The following is a 20,667-nucleotide window of genomic DNA, read 5'->3' as shown; positions in this document are numbered from 1 at the left end:
TTGTGTACGACAGAGTCTCACACCTTTTGTTTTCCATCTCCTGTGGTTTCTCAGACTGCGTTATGTCCACTTATACTCCGTTGGAGTGAAATCATGGGAAGTCTTTATGTGTGTGTGTCCTGCCAAAAATACTGCTAGTGTCCAAAGGTCCAGCAGGTGGAGAGACTCTGAGGTTCCTATCCTGCTGGGGACACAATATGCTGTAACACGACCTGCTGCAGGAAACACAGAGCAGAAACAGTCTAACTCTCCCCGTGGCGCCCCCCTCAGGCCGCCGTTGGCACTAACCGGCCGTGTGTGTGTGTGTGTGTGTGTGTGTGTGTGTGTGTGTGCAGCAGCGTGGAGGGCTTCGGCCTGGAGGCGGAGGCCAGGATGACCACCTGGCACGTCATGATGCCCACGGAGAACGAAGCGGACGCCACGCACAGCCACGACGTCAGCGAAGGTCAGGACACACTGTTATCTGTCTGTGTGTGTGTGTGTGTGTGTGTGTGTGTGTGCGCACGCGTGCGTGCGTACGTGCTAGGTGTGTGTCTGTGTATGTGTGTGTGTGTGCGTGCGTGCTAGATGTGTGTGTGTGTGTGTGTGTGTGTGTGTGTGTTTCTGTGTGTGTGTGTGTGTGTGTGTGTGTGTTCTATTACTTCTACATAGTGAGGACCACAACATGTTTTTAACCAACAGAGTGAGGACATTTGGCCGGTCCTCACTTCTTTAAAGTTTTTTTTTTAGATTTCAGACTTTGTTTTAAGGGTTAAAGGTCACATGATAATGATAATTAACTGAAACTGTATTGTGTGGTTACAAAACTAACTAAAATTATAGTGAAAATGTCTAGAAATATGTGAAAATGTTTTTTTTAAAAACCTTTTTAAGGTAACTCATGACCAACAAATTGATATTTAATTTCATATTTTTTTCATCATTATTATATAGTTCTTTTCTGCAGTTATAGTAGACTGATAGTTAATTAAATGAGAAACTAAGCAGCCACACAACACTGTTGTACTTCAACGCAGTGATTTGTTTGTGATAAATGACTGTTCTCTCCGTCTGCAGGGCGCCAGCTGCTGCTGAAGGCGGTGAACCGGGTCTGGACGGAGCTGATGCACAGCAAGCGTCAGATGCTGGAGGACATCTTCAAAGTGTCTCTGCCCTGCAACGACAGAGGACACGTGGACATCGCCACGGCCCGGCCCGCCCTGGAGGAACCCGCCCTGAAGAGCTGGCAGAACCACCTGGGTCAGTCACACTGGGTCTAACTTATCTTACTGTTACTGTCAGTGTTAGGAGCATAATGATAGATAGCATATGGAACTAGAAGATCTAATGAAGCTTTAGCATGTTAGCATAGCATGTCAGGAAGTTGGTGAAAAAACGCTGCAATTTTGTGTCTTTTTTAAGTCATTTTGTGTCTCTTTTTAAATAATTTTGTGTGTTTCTTAGTAATTGTGTGTCTTTTCTTGTAATTTTGTGTCTTTTTAAAATAATTTTATGTCTTTTTTAAATAATTTTGTGTCTTTTTTGGTAATTCTGTGTCTTTTTTTGGTCATTTTGTGTCTTTTTTTGATAATTTTGTCTTTTTTAAGTAATTTAGTTTTTTTTCTGTCATTTTGTGTCTTTATTTTTGGTCATTTTTTGTCTTTTTTTTCAGCAATTTTGTATCTTTTTTCTGTCATTTTGTGTCTTTTTTAAGTAATATGATTAAGTAATATATAATCATATGAAACTAGAAGATCTAATGAAGCTTTAGCATGTTAGCATAGCATGTCAGGAAGTTGGTGAAAAAACACTGCAATTGTGTGTCTTTTTAAGTCATTTTGTGTCTTTTTTTAAATAATTTTATGTCTTTCTTAAATAATTTTGTGTCTTTTTTGGTAATTTTGTGTCTTTTTTTTGGTAATTCTGTGTCTTTTTTTGGTCATTTTGTGTCTTTTTTTGATAATTTTGTCTTTTTTAAGTAATTTAGTTTTTTTTCTGTCATTTTGTGTCTTTATTTTTGGTCATTTTTTGTCTTTTTTTTCAGCAATTTTGTATCTTTTTTCTGTCATTTTGTGTCTTTTTTAAGTAATATGATTAAGTAATATATAATCATATGAAACTAGAAGATCTAATGAAGCTTTAGCATGTTAGCATAGCATGTCGGGAAGTTGTTGCTGCAAAGTTCGGCTGTTTTGACGATTTTGAAATCGCCAAAATAGCAAAACAGACTCTTTGTGTTCCCAAATTAAACTTTACAACCACAAACTAGAGACCTGGAGCATTCAGAGGATGAGCAGCTTTCCTACGTTTATTAATAATAAGAGGGTTTCTCTGCAGTTTGTAGAACAGAAGTGCTCGTCATCCAATCGCTGAAAGTACAGAAATCTCCAAAATGACCAAAGTTTTTGAACCCAAATCTCAGCATGGATTCTTCTCTGTTGTTCCAAAGTTCTTTATATATTGATGTTATATTCTGGAGGGTTTTTCTGACCATTTTTTATCCATTCTACATATGAATAAAATTGCATTATTGAGCACCAAATGTGTGTAGCAAATGGTATCAACCCAAATATTGCTGCAACAACTAGGCTTCAATAAATCAATTATTCATTCATTAAGTCATTTTAATTCGATGTTTTTGACCAGAACAACTTGACTCACAGTGCTGAGCTTCATGTTGTTGGTGTTTTATTATTAATGTCAGCCTCTTAAAACATAATTCCTCATGGAGGCAGTATTAAAATGACCAAAAAAAGACACAAAATGACAAAAAAAACACTAAATTTCTTTTAAAAAGACACAAAATGACAATAAAGACACAAAATGACCAAAAAATACACAGAATTACCAAAAAAGACACAAAATTATTTAAAAAAGACACAAAATGACCCAAAAAGACACAAAATGACAGAAAAAAACTAAATTACTTAAAAAAGAAACAAAATTACTAAAAAGACACAAAATTATGTAAAAAAGACACAAAATTACAAAAAAAGACACAAAATTATGTAACAAACTACACAAAATTATTTTAAAAAGACACAAAAATATTAAAAAAAGACCCAAATTTCCAAAAAAAGACACAAAATGACCAAAAAAAGTAATTAAAGGGACCTTCCACACACAACACAGTAAAGTGCCATTCATATAAAACTCACATTAAACTTTCATATCAAGGTGGGGGCCACAAAATATCGTCACGAGGGCCGCAATTGGCCCAACATTTAGCTGGTGATTTTGCTCAGAGAAACTGATAATAATGTCTAAATTAGCAACAATACAAGCAGCCAGAAGGGATTAAAGGGAAGTTAAATTCATAGAAGTGAATGGAGCAGCAGAGACTCTTCAGAAGCCTTCTGGGGAAACTTTTCTGGCTCATGACCCTGAGCTTCATCTCTAATTAATCTTCAGATTCTCAGCTTTCAGATGATGTTCAACACTTCTATATGACATTTATTGTTGACCTGCTATCTCCCCCTAAACATCCACTGACCACAACCACCAAAAAGCTCTTTGAATAATAATAATAACAGGTTAAACACACTTTATGTGCACGAGCTGAACTTCTCCTGACCTGAGTCTGTGTTGTGTGTTTGTGGATTATCCAGATTTATGTAACTAGATCAACTACTCAGGAGCTCCTCTTGTTGTTCTGAAAAAGAAAATCAGGAAACTGTGCCAGAAGGAGCCTGTTACTGCTGATCTGTGCTCTTTGCTGCTGCTTCTATCTGTCTTTCTCTCTTGGTTAGTGTTAATGTACTTCTGCTAATGTCAGCATGGTGGAGAATTACTATCAGCCTCCTGGCAGAGTTTCTGCTGAAGCAGACACTTCACAAGTCACCAGACACTGTTAGAACTTTTCTTTAAATATTCAAAATCTGCTCGATTAATGGAAGAAGTCAAGAAAATATAAATGTAAGTTGTCAATGCTTTAACACCAAAAAAAACAAATTTATAAGACTTCATAAGCAGCAACTTAATGGCAGAAAAGAGGGTTTGAACTTTATTTTTTAAATTAAAGTTAGCCTAATGTTAATGAAATAGCAGAAGAAAGAGTTTAAAATTATTTTAAAAATTAGAACTAGCCTTTGAAAGGAATACTTCGCCTGCAAAATGATCATTTATGTATCGTTTACTCACCTGTGTTATCTTGAGTTCTTGAAGAAAACTTTAGAAAAACAAAAAAATCCAAAAAACACAAAAGGTCTTGATGAATTCAAGTAAATGGGGGCTCTGTTTAAAACACCAAAACTGTATTAAAACATCAGTTTTCAAATTCCCACACACAAAGTTGTATAGCACCATCATTTATCAGGTGCTTCTCAAACACATACACTACCGGTCAAAAGTTTTAGAACACACCAACTTTTCCAGTTTTTTATTGAAATTCAAGCAGTTCAAGTCAAATGAACAGCTTGAAAGGGTACAAAGGTAAGTGGTGAACTGCCAGAGGTAAATAAAAAAAGGTAAGCTTAACCAAAACTGAAAAATAATGTACATTTCAGAATTATACAAGTAGGCCTTTTTCAGGGAACAAGAAATGGGTTAACAACTTAACTCTATGGAGTCTTGGGCTATTTTGTCCATTTTTGAATTCTTTTCATGTCTTTGTAAGTCATTTTGTGTCTTTTTTTGGTCATTTTGTGTCTTTTTTTTTGGTCATTTTGTGTCTTTTGGTGTCTTTTTTTGTCATTTTGTGTCTTTTTTTAGTCATTTTGTGTCTTTTTTTGGTCATTTTGTGTCTTTTAGTGTCTTTTTTTGTCATTTTGTGTCTTTTTTTGGTCATTTTGTGTCTTTTTTAGTCCTTTAGTCCAACATAAAATGTGATTTTGAATCTTTTTTTTTACTTTCAAAACACTATCATGCTCAATCAAGAATTATTAATTATTATTAATAATAATTTCAGAGTACACTGAGACATTAAACTGCATCATTTTAAATTAAATTCTGGAAAAGTTCGTGTGTTCTAAAACTTTTGACCAGTAGTGTACATTTTTGCTAAAACCTTAGTGTTTAAAACACTTTGGCATAAAAATTCTCATGCATTCTTATGCTTATGCTTAGGAGTACTACCTAAAAAAATAATTCACTTTCTATGACACTTTATATGTATTAGAGAGTGCATACTATTCTAGCAGAGGGAACTGATTTGGTGATTTTGTATGCAAACAAAAGAAAAATCTCCAGCTGCCAAAACACCCAAAAATCACACTTATTCAGAAAAAATCTTCAGTATAATAATGCATCTGGCCATGGCTATCATATAGGTGGAGGCAAGAAAAAAGGTTTGGTAGGTTTTCTCTGTGAAATTAAAACTCATTTGGAAGAAATCATGCTTTTCGTCCTTTTTCAACCATGGGTAGTGGTGCAATTCAGCCTCTTGTGGCCGTAGGGAGTATTACAACAACAAATACTTGAAATATTCCTGACAAAAACAATAAATCACCTGCCAAACATTTTTTTTTTTCCACCTTTTCACAGAAGGAAAAAAATAAGGAACTTGATAAGATTATCCTGGCAAAAACATTGTTTTTTCCACCTGTTCTTTAGTTATAAAAACAATAGAACAGAGACTAAAACATCTCAGCCTACATTGAGAAAAAGAGAAAAAAAGAATAGAGACTAAAATCTGGGAGACAAACCTGTTTGTTCTGTTATCTTTAATTCAGATATTCAAGATTACATTTGTTTTTTGATGTGGACCCATGATGCTGGATGATTAGAATCCAGACATCCGCTAATTAAAATCCTTTTCCAGTCCGAGTTAAATGTTAAAACGATGCTTGCACAGAAACGTTAAAACATCAGAATAAAATGTTAAAATGAATCATGCATTAAAATGTTAAAACATTAAAAACAAATGTTAAAACGATCTCTGCAATAAAACGTTAAAACATCGAAATCAAATGTTAAAACGATATTTGCATTTAGAAAGTTAAAACATTAAAACCAGGCGCTGGAAAGACTTTATTGATGTGGTTTCTCTACCAGTGGTATGGTTTTCCTCCAGGCCGCTGCTCAGTGTGCTTAAAATCAACAAGTCCGGTGTCTAAAAACCTTTAATGCACGGTCATATCGTCTCACGGATAGCAGGATCCGGTGCATAAGGCAAATAAAATCACCGGCAAGGAGTTAAAATGCGGTTAAAAACCTTGTTTTGGGGGATTTTCCCATGCTGTCAAAATGTTTGCCGGTAGCTGTGGCTCGATGGCGACCGGCGGACGTGACGGTCGCCTGTTAATATATTTATTCTGTCAGCATCTTTCTGCTGCTTTATCTTACTTTAAAGTGAGTTTAGCTGTTCAAATGACTTAGTGGGTGGAAAAAACAAAACAAAATAACTCATGCAACTGGTTCTTTTTGTATCTTTTGCTGTTCAGTGCATGAGAAGAAGTGCATCAGTCGAGGTGAGGCGGTGGCTCCGGCCACTCAGTCCAAACTGTCCCGAGTCAGCAGCGGCTTCGGCCTCTCCAAGCTGACGGGCGTCCGCCGCAACAAGAGAGAGAACAGCCTGAACAAGAACAGCCTGTCTGCACAGGTACAGCAACACAACACAGCACAACACAACACAACACAACACAACACAACAGCTGCTGCTGCACATGTTCACAGCATCTTTAAATATGTGTTTCTTTTATTTCTGATCATCAGGAGACGTTCCAGTGGATGTTCACACACATCGCTGTGGTTCGAGACCTGGTGGCCATGCAGTACAAAGAATATCAGGAGGTAAAGCTTCATTATTTACCATAAACTGTATATGAATAATGTTTGTAGTCACCGTGACGTCTGGATGGTTTGTGGCCCATTCGAAGCATCAGTTAAAAAAATTGTCAGAAAAAAAGAAAAAAAATGTCAGAAAAAAATACTCATTATATAGAATTAACTACCCCAAGAACCAGAAAAAAATAGTAAGAAAAACTGAAAAAAATTGACAGAAAAACTGAAAAAAATAGTCAGAAAAACGGAACTTGATAACAACAGATCATTATTTCCATTTTGCCTCTCATAATTTATGAAGAAAAAAAGTTTTTGTATTATTACATAGCTAACTATTTGGCTAAGCTAACTACTTAGCCAAGAAGTTAGCTAATTCGTTATCTTAGCAAGCTACTTAGCTAAATACTTTGCCAAGAAGTTAGCTAATTCATTAGCTTAACAAGCTACTTAGCTAAATACTTAACCAAGAAGTTAGCTTAGCAAGCTATTTAGCCAAGAAGTTAGCTAAGTAGTTAGCTTAGCAAGCTTCTTAGCTAAAAAATGGATACGGGTCATTTTTGACCCATGTTGTGCATTAGAAGAGTAGTGACACAAAAAGGGATTATATTGAAAAAATAATAAAGGAAAAAATGAAATTAGGATGTATGATGATCAAAAACAAGCTAATTGAGGAAAACCTGGAATATTAAATGATGAAAATAATTTATAGCAAAGATATAGAACATAAAAACTCTGTCGGGTCACTTTAGACCATGTTGTGCATCAAAGGGTTAAGGCACTTCCTGGTTTGCCTCCCTGCTCAGACCCGGAGGTTGCCGCCTGGTATTTAGCGGATAGAATTAAGCAGACGTTACTCTTTCTAATTATCCGAACACAATGGGTGCACCGAGACTTCAAGCTGCTTTATTGCATTATGATTTATTATGTGACAGACCAGCTGCAGGACGCAGCAGCAGACTTGTTGTGTAACAGAGCATCATGATGTAACAGCAGGACAGTTAGTGGTGTAGAAGATGTGACAGCATGCATCATTTATAGCAGCATCTTCAGAGTGACTCACCACTCACAGCTCCTCTCTCCTCCGTCTCAGCGGCAGCAGAACGCCCTCAAGTACGTGACGGAGGAGTGGGCGTCCATCGAGTACGAGCTGCTGCGGGAGCGCGGCCTGTGGGGCCCGCCCATCGGGTCCCACCTCGACAAGTTCGTGCTGGAGATGACGGAGGGGCCCTGCCGCATGAGGAAGAAGATGGTCCGCAACGACATGTTCTACATCCACTACCCCTACATCCCCGAGATGGAGCCCAGCACCAACTCAGCTCAGGTATTAACCCTTTATCAGACGAAGAAGAACTATATCTGGTAACTTCAGTGGATATCTCACTGGTCCCCATTAGGGTTGCAAAGGGGTGAAGAATTTCCAGTAAATTTCCAGAAACTTTCCATTGAAAGTTAAGCTGGGGAATTTTGGAAATATTCAAAATCAAGAAATATTCATGATATTTGAACATATTTGTAAGTAGAACTTCATCAAGTTTTAATTATTTTATTGGATTGCAAAAACATGACCCTGGCCCCACCCATTCAAAAGTTTAAAAAAAGGTTTTAGTCAAGATTATGCTAAAATATAACTTTATTTAAGTTCCCTGTTCAGGGCTAACCTTCAATTTAGTAAATTTCCTGTTTATTCCCATAAATTCATATTTCCATACATTCCTGTTTATTCCTTTAAATTCCCATTAATTCCAATGGAAAGTTTCCAACCTTGAAAAATTTCCTGAATTTTGCAACCCTAGTCCCCATGTCGCTCTGTTTGGTCGAAAAAATCTGCAGCTCGCCAAAACACCCAAAAGTCACACTTATTCAGAAAAAAAACTGCATGAACACACTACTTGACTACATAATGCTCTGGCTATCGCTGACATGGAGGCATAATAAAAGGTTTTGCCAGGGGAAAAAAAATAAAAGTTGGTGTTTTTTTCTGTGAAACAGGTGAAACTCCTTGTGTTTAAAGTGTATGGAGAATATTAAACTCACCTGGAAGAAATCATGAATGTTTTAGTCCTATTTAGAACATGGGGTAGTGGTGCTTCTCTGCCTCCTGTGGCCGTAATGAGTACTACAACAACAAACACTAAAGAATAATCATTTGACTATTTATTTTCACCTATTTCACAGCAAAAATAAATAAAAATAGGGAAATTAATAAGATTATTCTGGCAAAAACATTTTTTTTCACCTGTTCTTTAGTCATAAAAACAATAGAACAGACAACTAAAACATCTCAGCCTACAGCGATAAAAAGAAAAAAGAAATAGAGAATAAAATCTAGGAGACAAACCTGTTTGTTTTGTTATCTTCTATTCAAATATTCAAGATTACATTTGTTTTTTTTATAATATTAACTTTATTGACCTGAACCTCCAATGTAAAAATGAAAATTTTTGAAAAAAGATCTGCAAGAAACAGTCGTACAAACAGAGTTATTCTCAGTAACTTGTACCAGGAGAACTTGACTATGATGCCATATTAGGGCCAAGTATGAATAAAAATACAAATACAAACCTGGGGAGTTTTTTAGAAAAAAAGTTGCAAATTTACTAGATTAAAGTGGCAAATCCACAAGAAAAAAAGTCGCAGATTTAAGAGAAAAAAGTGGAAAAAAAGGCAACTTTTTTCTCTTAGATTTGCCACTTTAATCTCATAAACTTTTTTCTCAAAATATTACCCCCCTCCCCCCTTAGTATTTAAAACACTTCATAAAAAAAACAAAGTCCCGTACACCGCTCGACTTATTTCTGTTGTATTTCCCAACATTGATTCTTCAACAAGACTCAATGTGGTCCTATCTTCCTGCCCTAAACATCACATCAGAACAGAGCCTACTGGTCTACATGTTCCCCTCTCTCATGGTGTTATCAGAGTTAAGTTCACAGAGTGAGTTCCCACAATGCCTTGCGTCTTGAATATCAAGTAGGTCGCCGCCTACTTCATGGCCCACCATGCAGGAAACACCAAATTTCCTTCACATTATCTAAACGAGGTCCCCATGTCTCTCTGTTTGGTCGTAGAACCACATGGATTTCTTCCAGATAATCAGCAAAGATCAGGCTACCAATCACTATGATAATAATATAATAATATTTACTTTATTGACCTGGACCTCCAATGTAAAAATGAAAATTTTTGAAAAAAATCTGCAAGAAACAGTTGTACAAACAGAGTTATTCTTCAGTGGCTTGTACCAGGAGAACTTGACTATGACGGCCAAGAATTAATAAAAATACAAGTACAAACCCGGGGAGTTTTTTCGAGAAAAAAGTTGCAAATTTACTAGATTAAAGTGGCAAATCTACAAGAAAAAAAGTTGCAGATTTAAGAGAAAAAAATGGAAAAAAGGCATCTTTTTTCTCGTAGATTTGCCACTTTAATCTCATGAACTTTTTTCTCAAAATATTACCCCCCTCCCCCTTAGTGTTTAAAACACTTCATAAAAAATTAATAATTCCAATAATTCAAGATAATTTCGGTTGAATAATTGATATACAAATACTAATTTAGCAGGTGAAATATTCCATAAAAGCAAGTAAAAGATGATATGTGAATTAATGGATATACGGACACAAATACCTGCATTTAATATATATTTAAAAGTCCTAACTGCAACTATTACAACCCCTAAAATTAGGAAGAATAACTTCCCATTGTGTCCTAACTGCAGCTATTACATCCCCTAAATTAATGAAGAATAACTTCCCATTGTGTCCTAACTGTGTCCGCCTCCTGCCGAGCGGTGAACTTGTGAGAATCTCTCCTGAAATAGAGGCGCTGCTGGACGAGCTGCTGGCTGTCATGTGAGGAGGCGACACCAGCAGCCGGAGGCTCACCAGCCTGGCACCATGAGACACATTTAGCTTTGTTTGTTGGGCAGATAATCCTCCTCTTTCTCTGTCTGCTTCTCCTCCCCTCACTGCACAGAGATTTATCTGGTCAGGAGGACACAAAGTGATGGCTCACAGGCCACATGTCCTTTAGGGTGTTTTAATATTAATGTCAGCCTCTTAAAACACAATTCATCATCTCGTTTTGACACTTTAAATCAGGGGTCGCAAACTCAAATTACCTGGGGGCCGCTGGAGGCAGTATCAAGATGACCAAAAAAAGACACAGAATTACAAAAAAAGATACAAAATGACTGAAAAAACACTAAATTGCTTTTAAAAAAAACACACAATGACCAAAAAGACAGAATTACAAAAAAAGACACAAAATGACAGAAAAATACACAAAATGACAAAAAATACACAGAATTACCAAAAAGACACAAAATGATTTAATAAACACACAAAATGACAGAAAAAACTAAATTACTTAAACAAATTGATAAAAAAAAGACACAAAATTACTAAAAAGACACAAAATTATTTTAAAAAAGACACACAATTACTAAAAAGACACAATTATTTTAAAAAAGACACAAAATTACTAAAAAAATACACAGAATTACCAAAAAGACACAAAATGATTTAATAAACACACAAAATGACAGAAAAAACTAAATTACTTAAACAAATTGATAAAAAAAAGACACAAAATTACTAAAAAGACACAAAATTATTTTAAAAAAGACACACAATTACTAAAAAGACACAATTATTTTAAAAAAGACACAAAATTACTAAAAAAATACACAAAATTACCAAAAAAAGACACAAAATTACTAAAAAAAATGCACAAAATTACAAAAATAGGATACAGAATTACCAAAAAAGACACAAAATTATTAAAAAAAGACAAAAAAAACTATTAAAAAGACACAAAACTATTAAAAAAGACACAAAATTACCCAAAAAGTAATTAAAGGGACCTTCCACACACAACACGGTAAAGTGCCATTCATATAAAACTCACATTAAACTTTCATATCAAGGTGGGGGCCACAAAATATCGTCACGAGGGCCACGAGTTTGAGACCCATGCTGTAAACATTTAGCTGGCGATTTTGCTCAGAGAAACTGATAATAATGTCTAAATTATCAACAATACCAACAGCCAGAAGGGATTAAAGGGAAGTTAAATTGATGGAAGTGAATGGAGCAGCAGAGAGTCTTCAGAACCCTTCAGGGGAAACTTTTCTGGCTCATGACCCTGAAAATCTGCCCAGTAAAATGAGCTCCATGCCCCCTGGCTTAGTATAATTTAATGTATAATTTAAAGATGCTGAAGGAAAAGTCTCAGGCTGTTTGACAGAATCACACTTCAGCCTTCAGCTGAATATCATTACTGCCTGTTTACTTTCTGCAGTAGCTGTTGGAAGAGTTCACAATCCTGCAGACACCAAATGACCAAAAAAATACACAAAATTACTAAAAAGACTCTTTTCTTTTTTTTTTAAAGACACAAAATTACCAAAAAAGACACAAAATTATTAAAAAACACACAAATATATTAAAAAAGACACAAAATTATTTAAGAAAAAGACACAAAATTACTAAAGCACTTTCATTCAATATTGAACCATTTTCTAAACTGTTGTCCCCATTAGTCACTTAGACACAAAACCATGTGAAAACAGGTTCCAGCTGACTGTAAACCTCCTCCTCCTCCTCCTCCTCCTCCTCCTCCTCCTCCTCCTCCTCCTCTTCCTCCTCCTCTGTTGACCCTCTCCAGCCCTCCTCTCCCCCTCTGGTGCCCCTGGTCCCCTCAGCCCTGGCTGGGGTCCTGGTCCAGGTACCGTCCTCAAGTCCTCAGGAAACAGTAATAACTCCTGTTGGTGTGACTGCATGATAGTAACAAACCAGATTCTATTGATCAGGGAGCTGCTGTTGCAGTAAAAATGTGGACTTACTGTCTCAGACTCACCCTGTTACTGTATGTGAGCTCAGAGCTTGTTCTAAATGTGTTGCTTTGACATATTGGAGGAGCCTGAAACGCCTCTGAGTTCTTTTAATCTGTTTGTATTCATATGTGCACGTGAACATGCATATGTGCAGCTGGCCCTCTCCTTAAAGCTCATTTTGCTGTGAACTAAAAGTTGCATTTAATCCATTCTTCTTAAATCCTCTCAAATTAAAGTGCATTGTGTGACTGCTATCAAAAAATGCATCCTAGCTAGTTTAGAATAAAAACTAATCGGGTTTATTTGTGTTACAGACGAGGTTGTGATAGTTAGCAAAAATGCACCAGGAGTCAAATTTTAGAATGTTGTTTGCATGTAAATGATTGCACATTATTGGTATTTTTTCATTGGTTTATCCCAGGTCCATATAAAGCCCCTCAGCTACAGCTAAATCTGATGAAGTCACTTTTATGAACCTGCGTATTAATGTTAATGCACAGCTTCCACAGTATGTCAGCTTTGGCTTCTTTGCAGAGGAAGTGTTGCAGAAATCCAACTTCATGCATTTATTTGATAATTTGCAATAAAACAGTGGAAAGCCATTCTTAAATGTAACTAGAAAATTTCGAAAGAAATTTTGAGTCTGCTTGACTCGGCTTGGCCCGTGACTCTACCCAAACATTATTAGATTACAATTTGAACTGTTTACGCCAAAACTATAACTCTGACAACTATAACACACCAATGTGAGATAAAAAAGATTTTTTCCTACGTTTCCATGTCTGAATTATTTCTGTAGAGTGGTATCTGTGGCCTTGAGCGAAGTTTCCAAATTTATTTTTTTGACAAATTTTTCTCTCCCTCTACACTCTAACGATGATGTCATCCACTCTAGCCTCTCCATAGGGGGGGTGTTTTTTGGCATCTTTTTGCGAATTATTTGAAAAACATTTGTCAAGTCAGTTTTCCCACTAACTCTTTTCTTTCCTCTCCTCCTCCAGAAGCCTCAGCGTTACCGGCGGGCCATCAGCTACGACAGTAAGGAGTACTACGTGCGGCTGCTGTCGGGGAACCCCGGCATGTACCAGCACTCTGTGGAGCAGAACAGCACCGAGGGAGAAACCACGCAGCACGAACCAGAGCACGGAGAGGACACCATCGCCAGAGTCAAAGGTAGAGACACGAGGCCAGAGGAGGACCAGCTTGACTTCTATGTTAAACTCTTCTACTTGTTGCCTAGAGCAGCTGTTCTCAACCTGGGGGTCGGGACCCCGATTGGGGTCGTGAGATGATTTCTGGGGGTCTCCAAATCACTTAGGAAGTCAGCTCTGTCTCCCCTGTGTTAAAGTGTTCATGTGTTGTGGTGTTTTTGGGCATTTTGTGTCTTTTTTTGTCATTTTGTGTCTTTTTTTTTTTGTCATTTTGTGTCTTTTTTTGTCATTTTGTGTCTGTTTTTTTGTCATTTTGTGTCCTTTTTTTTGGTCATTTTGTGTCTTTTTTTGATCATTTTGTGGTCAATTTGTGTCTTTTTTGGTCATTTTGTTTCCTTTTTTTGGTCATTTCATGTCTTTTTTTGGTCATTTTGTGGGTTTTTTTAGTAATTTTTTTTAGTTTTTGGGTCATTTTGTGTCTTTTTTTGGGTCATTTTGTGTCTTTTAAAAATAATTTTGTGTCTTCTTTTGTCATTTTGTGTCTTTTTTAAGTAATTTAGTGTTTTTTCAGTCATAAAAAAAAAATTAAAATTATTTATAATTTTTTATTAAATATATTGTTTTTATTTTATTAAATTAATATTAATAAATACATTTTTTGTATTATTTTTAATGTTGTGTCTTTTTTTTAGTCATTTTGTGTCTTTTTTTGGTCATCTTGTGTCTTTTTTTTAAAGTAATTTAGTTGTTTTTTTTTCTGTCATTTTGTGTCTTTTTACTCACCATATCGAAAAATGCTTAATATCACAATAACATCGTATCGTGACTCGAGTATCGTGATAAAATCTTGCCCTGTTTGTGTCTCCTCAGGCCTGGTGAAGGCTCCTCTGAAGAGGTCTCGGTCCACGGCGGACGGAGCCGACGAGGACAGTCAGGAGCAGCTTCAGGAGCAGCTGCTGGAGTCAGGAGGCCCCGAAGAGGAGCAGAGGACCGACAACACCTCCCTGCTGCGCCTCCTGGAGGAGGGAGAGAAGGTCAGCAAGGCTCAACTACAAATTACAAATACATGATAGCTGGAGGCTGAAATCAGTGCCTGTGTAAATACAAAACTACAGGATCGTCTCCATACATTAGAATATGATGGAAAAGTCCATTTCCAGAAGTTCAAGTCAAACAGCTCCAAGTTAGTGAGTTAGAGGAAATATCGTCTCCACACTCATTTATTTTTCCTTCACAGCTTTCTGCCTGGAGGGATTAAGCTGCTTTCTCTACACTCTTGGGTAATTAATGCTCTCTTCTTTTTTTGTTTTTTTCAGATCCAGCACATGTACCGCTGTGCCCGGGTTCAGGGTCTGGACACCAGCGAGGGTCTGCTGCTGTTTGGGAAGGAGCACTTCTACGTCATCGACGGCTACACCATGACCGTCTCCAGGGAGATCAGGGACATCGACACGCTGCCGCCCAAGTAGGTCCTCACAGCATCATCATTAGAAAGTCTCAGGCCACGCCCTCTCTAAAGTCTCAGGCCACGCCCTCTCTAAAGTCTCAGGCCACGCCCCTCTCTAAAGTCTCAGGCCACGCCCTCTCTAAAGTCTCAGGCCACGCCCCTCTCTAAAGTCTCAGGCCACGCCCTCTCTAAAGTCTCAGGCCACGCCCTCTCTAAAGTCTCAGGCCACGCCCCTCTCTTAAGTCTCAGGCCACGCCCTCTCTAAAGTCTCAGGCCACGCCCTCTCTTAAGTCTCAGGCCACGCCCTCTCTAAAGTCTCAGGCCACGCCCTCTCTAAAGTCCTCTCAATCAATGTATCTCCATTACAAAAAAAGGTCCCCAGAGGGATTTAGAGACTCTGGAGGTGACGTTTGGTTTTTCGATCGTCGCGTAATCTCTTAGCAACAGTTTGAACCGGGATCACATGACTGTGCACAACATCAGCAGCTGATCGTAAACAAACCAGCATGGCTAATTATGCATGCAAAATCCAGAAATACTTGGACCAGTGTTGCTAGCCATTACTGACTTTAAAGTTTGTTTCATTCGAAGAAGAAAATCAAATCCAAAAAAAAATCAGTAATACTATCAACTGAGTCTTTAGGTCATTTGTTGCATGTGGTCATTGGGTTGCCAAAGCAGCATGGCTAATTATGCACAGAGTCTCCGCTGATCATAAACATAGTGATGGTGAATTAACCGGCATCACTAACTGTGCACAGAGTGTCTGGTGCTTGTTGTAAACAAACAGAGATCGCTAAGTGGACACCTCCTGCAGCAGCAGCACATACACACTGTACTGCTACAGAGCTAACTGTTAGCCTGTTAGCACATACACACTGTACTGCTACAGAACTAACTGTTAGCCTGTTAGCACATACACACTGTACTGCTACAGAGCTAACTGTTAGCCTGTTAGCACATACACACTGTACTGCTACAGAGCTAACTTTTAGCCTGTTAGCACATACACACTGTACTGCTACAGAGCTAACTGTTAGCCTGTTAGCACATACACACTGTGCTGCTACAGAGCTAACTGTTAGCCTGTTAGCACATACACACTGTACTGCTACAGAGCTAACTGTTAGCCTGTTAGCACATACACACTGTACTGCTACAGAGCTAACTGTTAGCCTGTTAGCACATACACACTGCTACAGAGCTAACTGTTAGCCTGTTAGCACATACACACTGTCCTGCTACAGAGCTAACGGTTAGCCTGTTAGCACATACACACTGTACTGCTACAGAGCTAACTGTTAGCCTGTTAGCACATACACACTGTACTGCTACAGAGCTAACTGTTAGCCTGTTAGCACATACACACTGTACTGCTACAGAGCTAACTGTTAGCCTGTTAGCACATACACACTGTACTGCTACAGAGCTAACTGTTAGCCTGTTAGCACATACACACTGTACTGCTACAGAGCTAACTGTTAGCCTGTTAGCACATACACACTGTACTGCTACAGAGTTAACTGTTAGCCTGTTAGCACATACACACTGTACAGCTACAGAGCTAACTGTTAGCCTGTTAGCAATTTGCAGACTGGACGCTAAAGGGGGTTAACATCCCCTCCGGCTCTGCATCTGGGAGAGACTGCTGCAGGAGGACTGTGCGGCTTCGACTCGTTCTTACTCTTCTTAACGAGTCAAAGAGTAAGAACGAGTCTCCAAAAGTCTCCAATAACAACAGAAAAAGACGCTTTTTTGAAAAATAGTCGCTAAGGGGGTCTGAAAAGTCGCTAAATATAGCGACAACACTGCTCACCGTCTTTTACAAATGGCGCCTGTTGTCATGGCGTCGAGTACTACGTCACATCCTGCTTAGTGTTCTATCCAATCAGCAACCAGGCTTTTTTCAGGGGAGAAAAACAGCCCTGCTCTTCTAAAGGGACATAAAAAAGTCCCGTTAAAGGACCGCTCAGGATCCCACTTATTTTTGTCATGTCATAAGCTACAACCATTCTGGGGCTCCTTGTTTGAGTTCTTCACCAAGGCCCTTAATCATCCATGTAACCCGTTCACCGTGTTGTTTGGAGCGGCTAATCCAGATAGTGTAAAAAGTAGTTATGAAGCTAAGGCTATCTCCCTTTCAACATTTTTAGCCAGTAAGCTAATTCTACAGTCTTGGAAATCTGAAAGGGCTCAGGTTCATCGTATCTGCTAAAGAGGATATCTTTTTTAAAATATGGCATCCTTTTCTTGATTTAATGTCTAAAAACTAGTGTTATTCTGTTGCTGTGCCATTTATGTTATACCCTTGTTTTGTTTGTCTCCTGTCAAAAACTGTCAAAAAACAAAACATGTATTGTTCTGTGTAGCTCCACCAATTATCTCTAATTTGTATATTTAATTTGTATCTATTTTTCTGTTATGAAAACAATAAAAATAAATACACAAAAAAAAAAAAAGCCCGCTCAGGACGGCTCATATTCAGATTCGGGGCGTTTCGGCGAGTGAGACCACCTCATTCCTGGTATCAGACTGTAATAGAAACCTAACTGTTATTAAACAGCTGCAGGAGCAGCAGGACTTTCTGCTGCAGGGTTCATCATGCTGCAGCTGTCAGATGTCACACTTACTGTACTTTCCTCCCTGAATATACGATGACATCATTCCTGGGACGCTGCAGTGGGACTTTGCTCTGCTGGGATGATGTCATGCTGCTGATAGAGCATGCGTTGTGAAACTCAGCAGAGAAATGACATGTTTATCTTTTTTAGGGAACTTACCCGCTCTGCTCCTCTGAGACACGGCGAGGAAACAACCAACAGATGCTACTTTGATTTCATCGTGTTTCCCCTCAGGCCTTTTACTGTTTCTGCCTTTTTTAATCAGCTTCCACTAAGACGAGACAAAAGGCTGAAATAAGGACTTCATCAGCTTTTAGCTCAGTTTAGAAAATCAAATAATGAAGACAGGTTTCATAATCAATTAATTCTCATTTATGGAATTAAAACAGAAAACATGTTACAGTTACAATTAGTAAAAAATGAGTATTTTCTCAATATTTTATGTTTTTGTAAGCAAATTAAATACATTTTTGATTTCATTTTCTTTATCTTCACTGTGCATAAATGGAAAAATTAATGTGGACTAATGTGGACGTAATTATTACATTTTAGGCTGTGGTTATGTTAGATAGGATTTTTACACTATTTTACACTAAATATTGCATTTAAAAAATATATATGTTAAATTATGAATTAAATAATGAAATAATAATTACATTAATAATTGAAATAATTGCCACATTGATTCAAGATTATTATTTTTTTCTTTTTTCTTTTTTAGAAACAAAAAATATGTAACTATATAAATATACAAACATACACAATGCAAATGAAATATAAAATTAAAAATTAAAAAAATTAAAAATGTTTTCTCCCACTATATTAAAAGTTAATCTTTAACCCCTGTGTCCCCTGCAGCTTTGTATAAATACTCATTACTTTTGACCATAAAATGAGATTAAATTTGGCACAATGTTTGCAGCAGAAGGAAATAAATGGACTAAATCTTCCTGTGAGATGAAGCTGTGAATGACTTTGTAGATATAAGTCCTTTATGTGTAAAACTGATGATAAATGCTTCTCTGTCTTTCGTCAGTTTGCACGAGGCGATCATCCCCAGAGGAGCCCGACAGGGACAGAGCCAGCTGAAGAGGACCTGCAGCATCTTCGCCTACGAGGACATCAAGGAAGTCCACAAGAGACGCTACCTGCTGCAGGTACACACACACACACACACACACACACACACAGAATGAACACCCCTCCTCCTCCTGCATTTCCAGCCTTTAATTTTACTTTTTGATTATTGTTTTATTAATAATAAATATCCTGTTTGTCTCCTCTCAGCCCATGGCGGTGGAAGTCTTCTCTGCAGACGGGAGGAACTACCTGCTGGCCTTCCAGAAAGGAGTCCGCAACAAAGTTTACCAAAGGTACCGAACACCAGCAGGGACAGCTCTGACTGCTGGAAGAATAGTTAAAAAAACATTTGTCATCTTTTCAACCCACATAAATAACAGGCAACAATGTAGTACTACTTACTAAGAAGATGCTGCAGTTTTCTATTATCAAGTACTAGTTAATTAATTTAATTTTAATTCATATCAATCAGCACTGATTCAGGCTAAAAAAGGGAAAATAGGAGAAGAAAAGAGGGTTTTTATTAAGTTTTCTGATGTGTTTTATAGCCCTCAAAGAATCATGTCGCCACAATATTTCTATTTTGAGTACTATATGTTTTTAATTACATCCATGAGCTGGATGCAACGTGATTTAGTTCTGCTGTTCACTTGCTCTGTGTTTGGTAGAAATGGCAAAACAAATCTTGGATCTTTCAGTTGTCATGTGCAGGTGGTGACAAAGTAAAATGTTTGCAATAATTTAAATATTGCAGCTGCAAAACAAAACAAAAAAAAAGGAAAGTTTGTTTAATTGTATAATTTTCCCCTGCAGGTTCTTGGCGGTGGTGCCTTCGCTGGCCGACAGCTCCGAGTCGGTTTCAGGCCAGAGACCCAACACCAGCGTGGAACAAGGGTAACTCCTCCTCTTATATCCCCAATATACAATAATAATATAATATATATACAGCCTTAGGATCATTTCACTGGTTTTCGGGGGAAAGTTTGACCATTTTTAGAGGTTGTGAGGTGATTTATGGAAGCAGAGGAAACATAATTATATGTATTAACTTATTTCTAATCTTTTTGTTAATGTATTTTTATGAATAATAGATATGTGCTGCTGCAGTAATTAATCAAGTTAATGAACTAGAAAAGAAAAAGACTCATTTGGTTTTACACCACACCTTCTTTAGTTTGTAACAAAGGGTTTCTGCTAGATTCATGTAGTAGCGGCGGCCAGCGGCTACTTCAGAAAAGGAGATTGTTTTATTTTTTTAATTCAGTAGCAGTGACCACATCGCTCTCTAACTGCAGGGATAACAGCACTAGCACTCTGTTAGCATTACTGTAGTTTCTGAGGGAGGTTTCACCATAGACTGTATATGGGTTAGACTGTCTGTTAGAGCTAATGGCTAGCTAACGATACTAGAAGAGAACTAAGCACACTGCAGCCAGTCAGCCTTCACTTATTTTCCCGGTACATGTGTTTATTACTAAACGTTACAGTAAGAACATCTTAGACCCGACTTCAAAGTAAAAGCATGTAGCTTTCAAAATAAGAGCACATGGATGTGTTAACAGAGTCCACCACAGAATTTTCAAAAATACTATAAAACTATGACGCCTTGAATAAAACAGAAGAACCCTTATTCTCCTTCACAATAATTCATTAAAACATGCAATGATTAACCCTCTACGGTACGCATCATGATGCCAGTTAGGAAAAAAATGTTTGGAGTGTTTTTTTGTCTTAGAAATTGACTAAATAAACATAATCTATTTTCTAATCGATTATAAATGTATCATTTATTTAATAAACATGTGTAAAAGATTCAGTAGCTTCAACAGAGAA

At 37.5% G+C, this 20,667-nt stretch overlaps 1 protein-coding gene across 1 annotated transcript in view; it reads left to right on the top strand.

Annotated features, from left to right (window-relative positions):
• The window catches only part of wdfy3 (WD repeat and FYVE domain containing 3), a 203,873-nt gene that overhangs the window by 163,955 nt on the left and 19,251 nt on the right, over positions 1-20,667 (top strand). Inside the window, 11 exon segments of the mRNA XM_059336480.1 lie at positions 336-445; positions 1,057-1,239; positions 6,360-6,517; positions 6,631-6,708; positions 7,790-8,020; positions 13,537-13,708; positions 14,557-14,720; positions 15,003-15,151; positions 18,791-18,911; positions 19,042-19,127; positions 19,648-19,728. Of these exon segments, the coding sequence (XP_059192463.1) occupies positions 336-445; positions 1,057-1,239; positions 6,360-6,517; positions 6,631-6,708; positions 7,790-8,020; positions 13,537-13,708; positions 14,557-14,720; positions 15,003-15,151; positions 18,791-18,911; positions 19,042-19,127; positions 19,648-19,728 (1,533 nt within the window).

Source organism: Centropristis striata, chromosome 7, assembly GCF_030273125.1.
Source record: "Centropristis striata isolate RG_2023a ecotype Rhode Island chromosome 7, C.striata_1.0, whole genome shotgun sequence".
In the NCBI taxonomy this organism is placed as follows: domain Eukaryota; kingdom Metazoa; phylum Chordata; class Actinopteri; order Perciformes; family Serranidae; genus Centropristis; species Centropristis striata.
The sequence above is the reverse complement of the archived record's forward strand: the minus strand, read 5'-3'. Positions and strand labels throughout refer to the sequence as shown.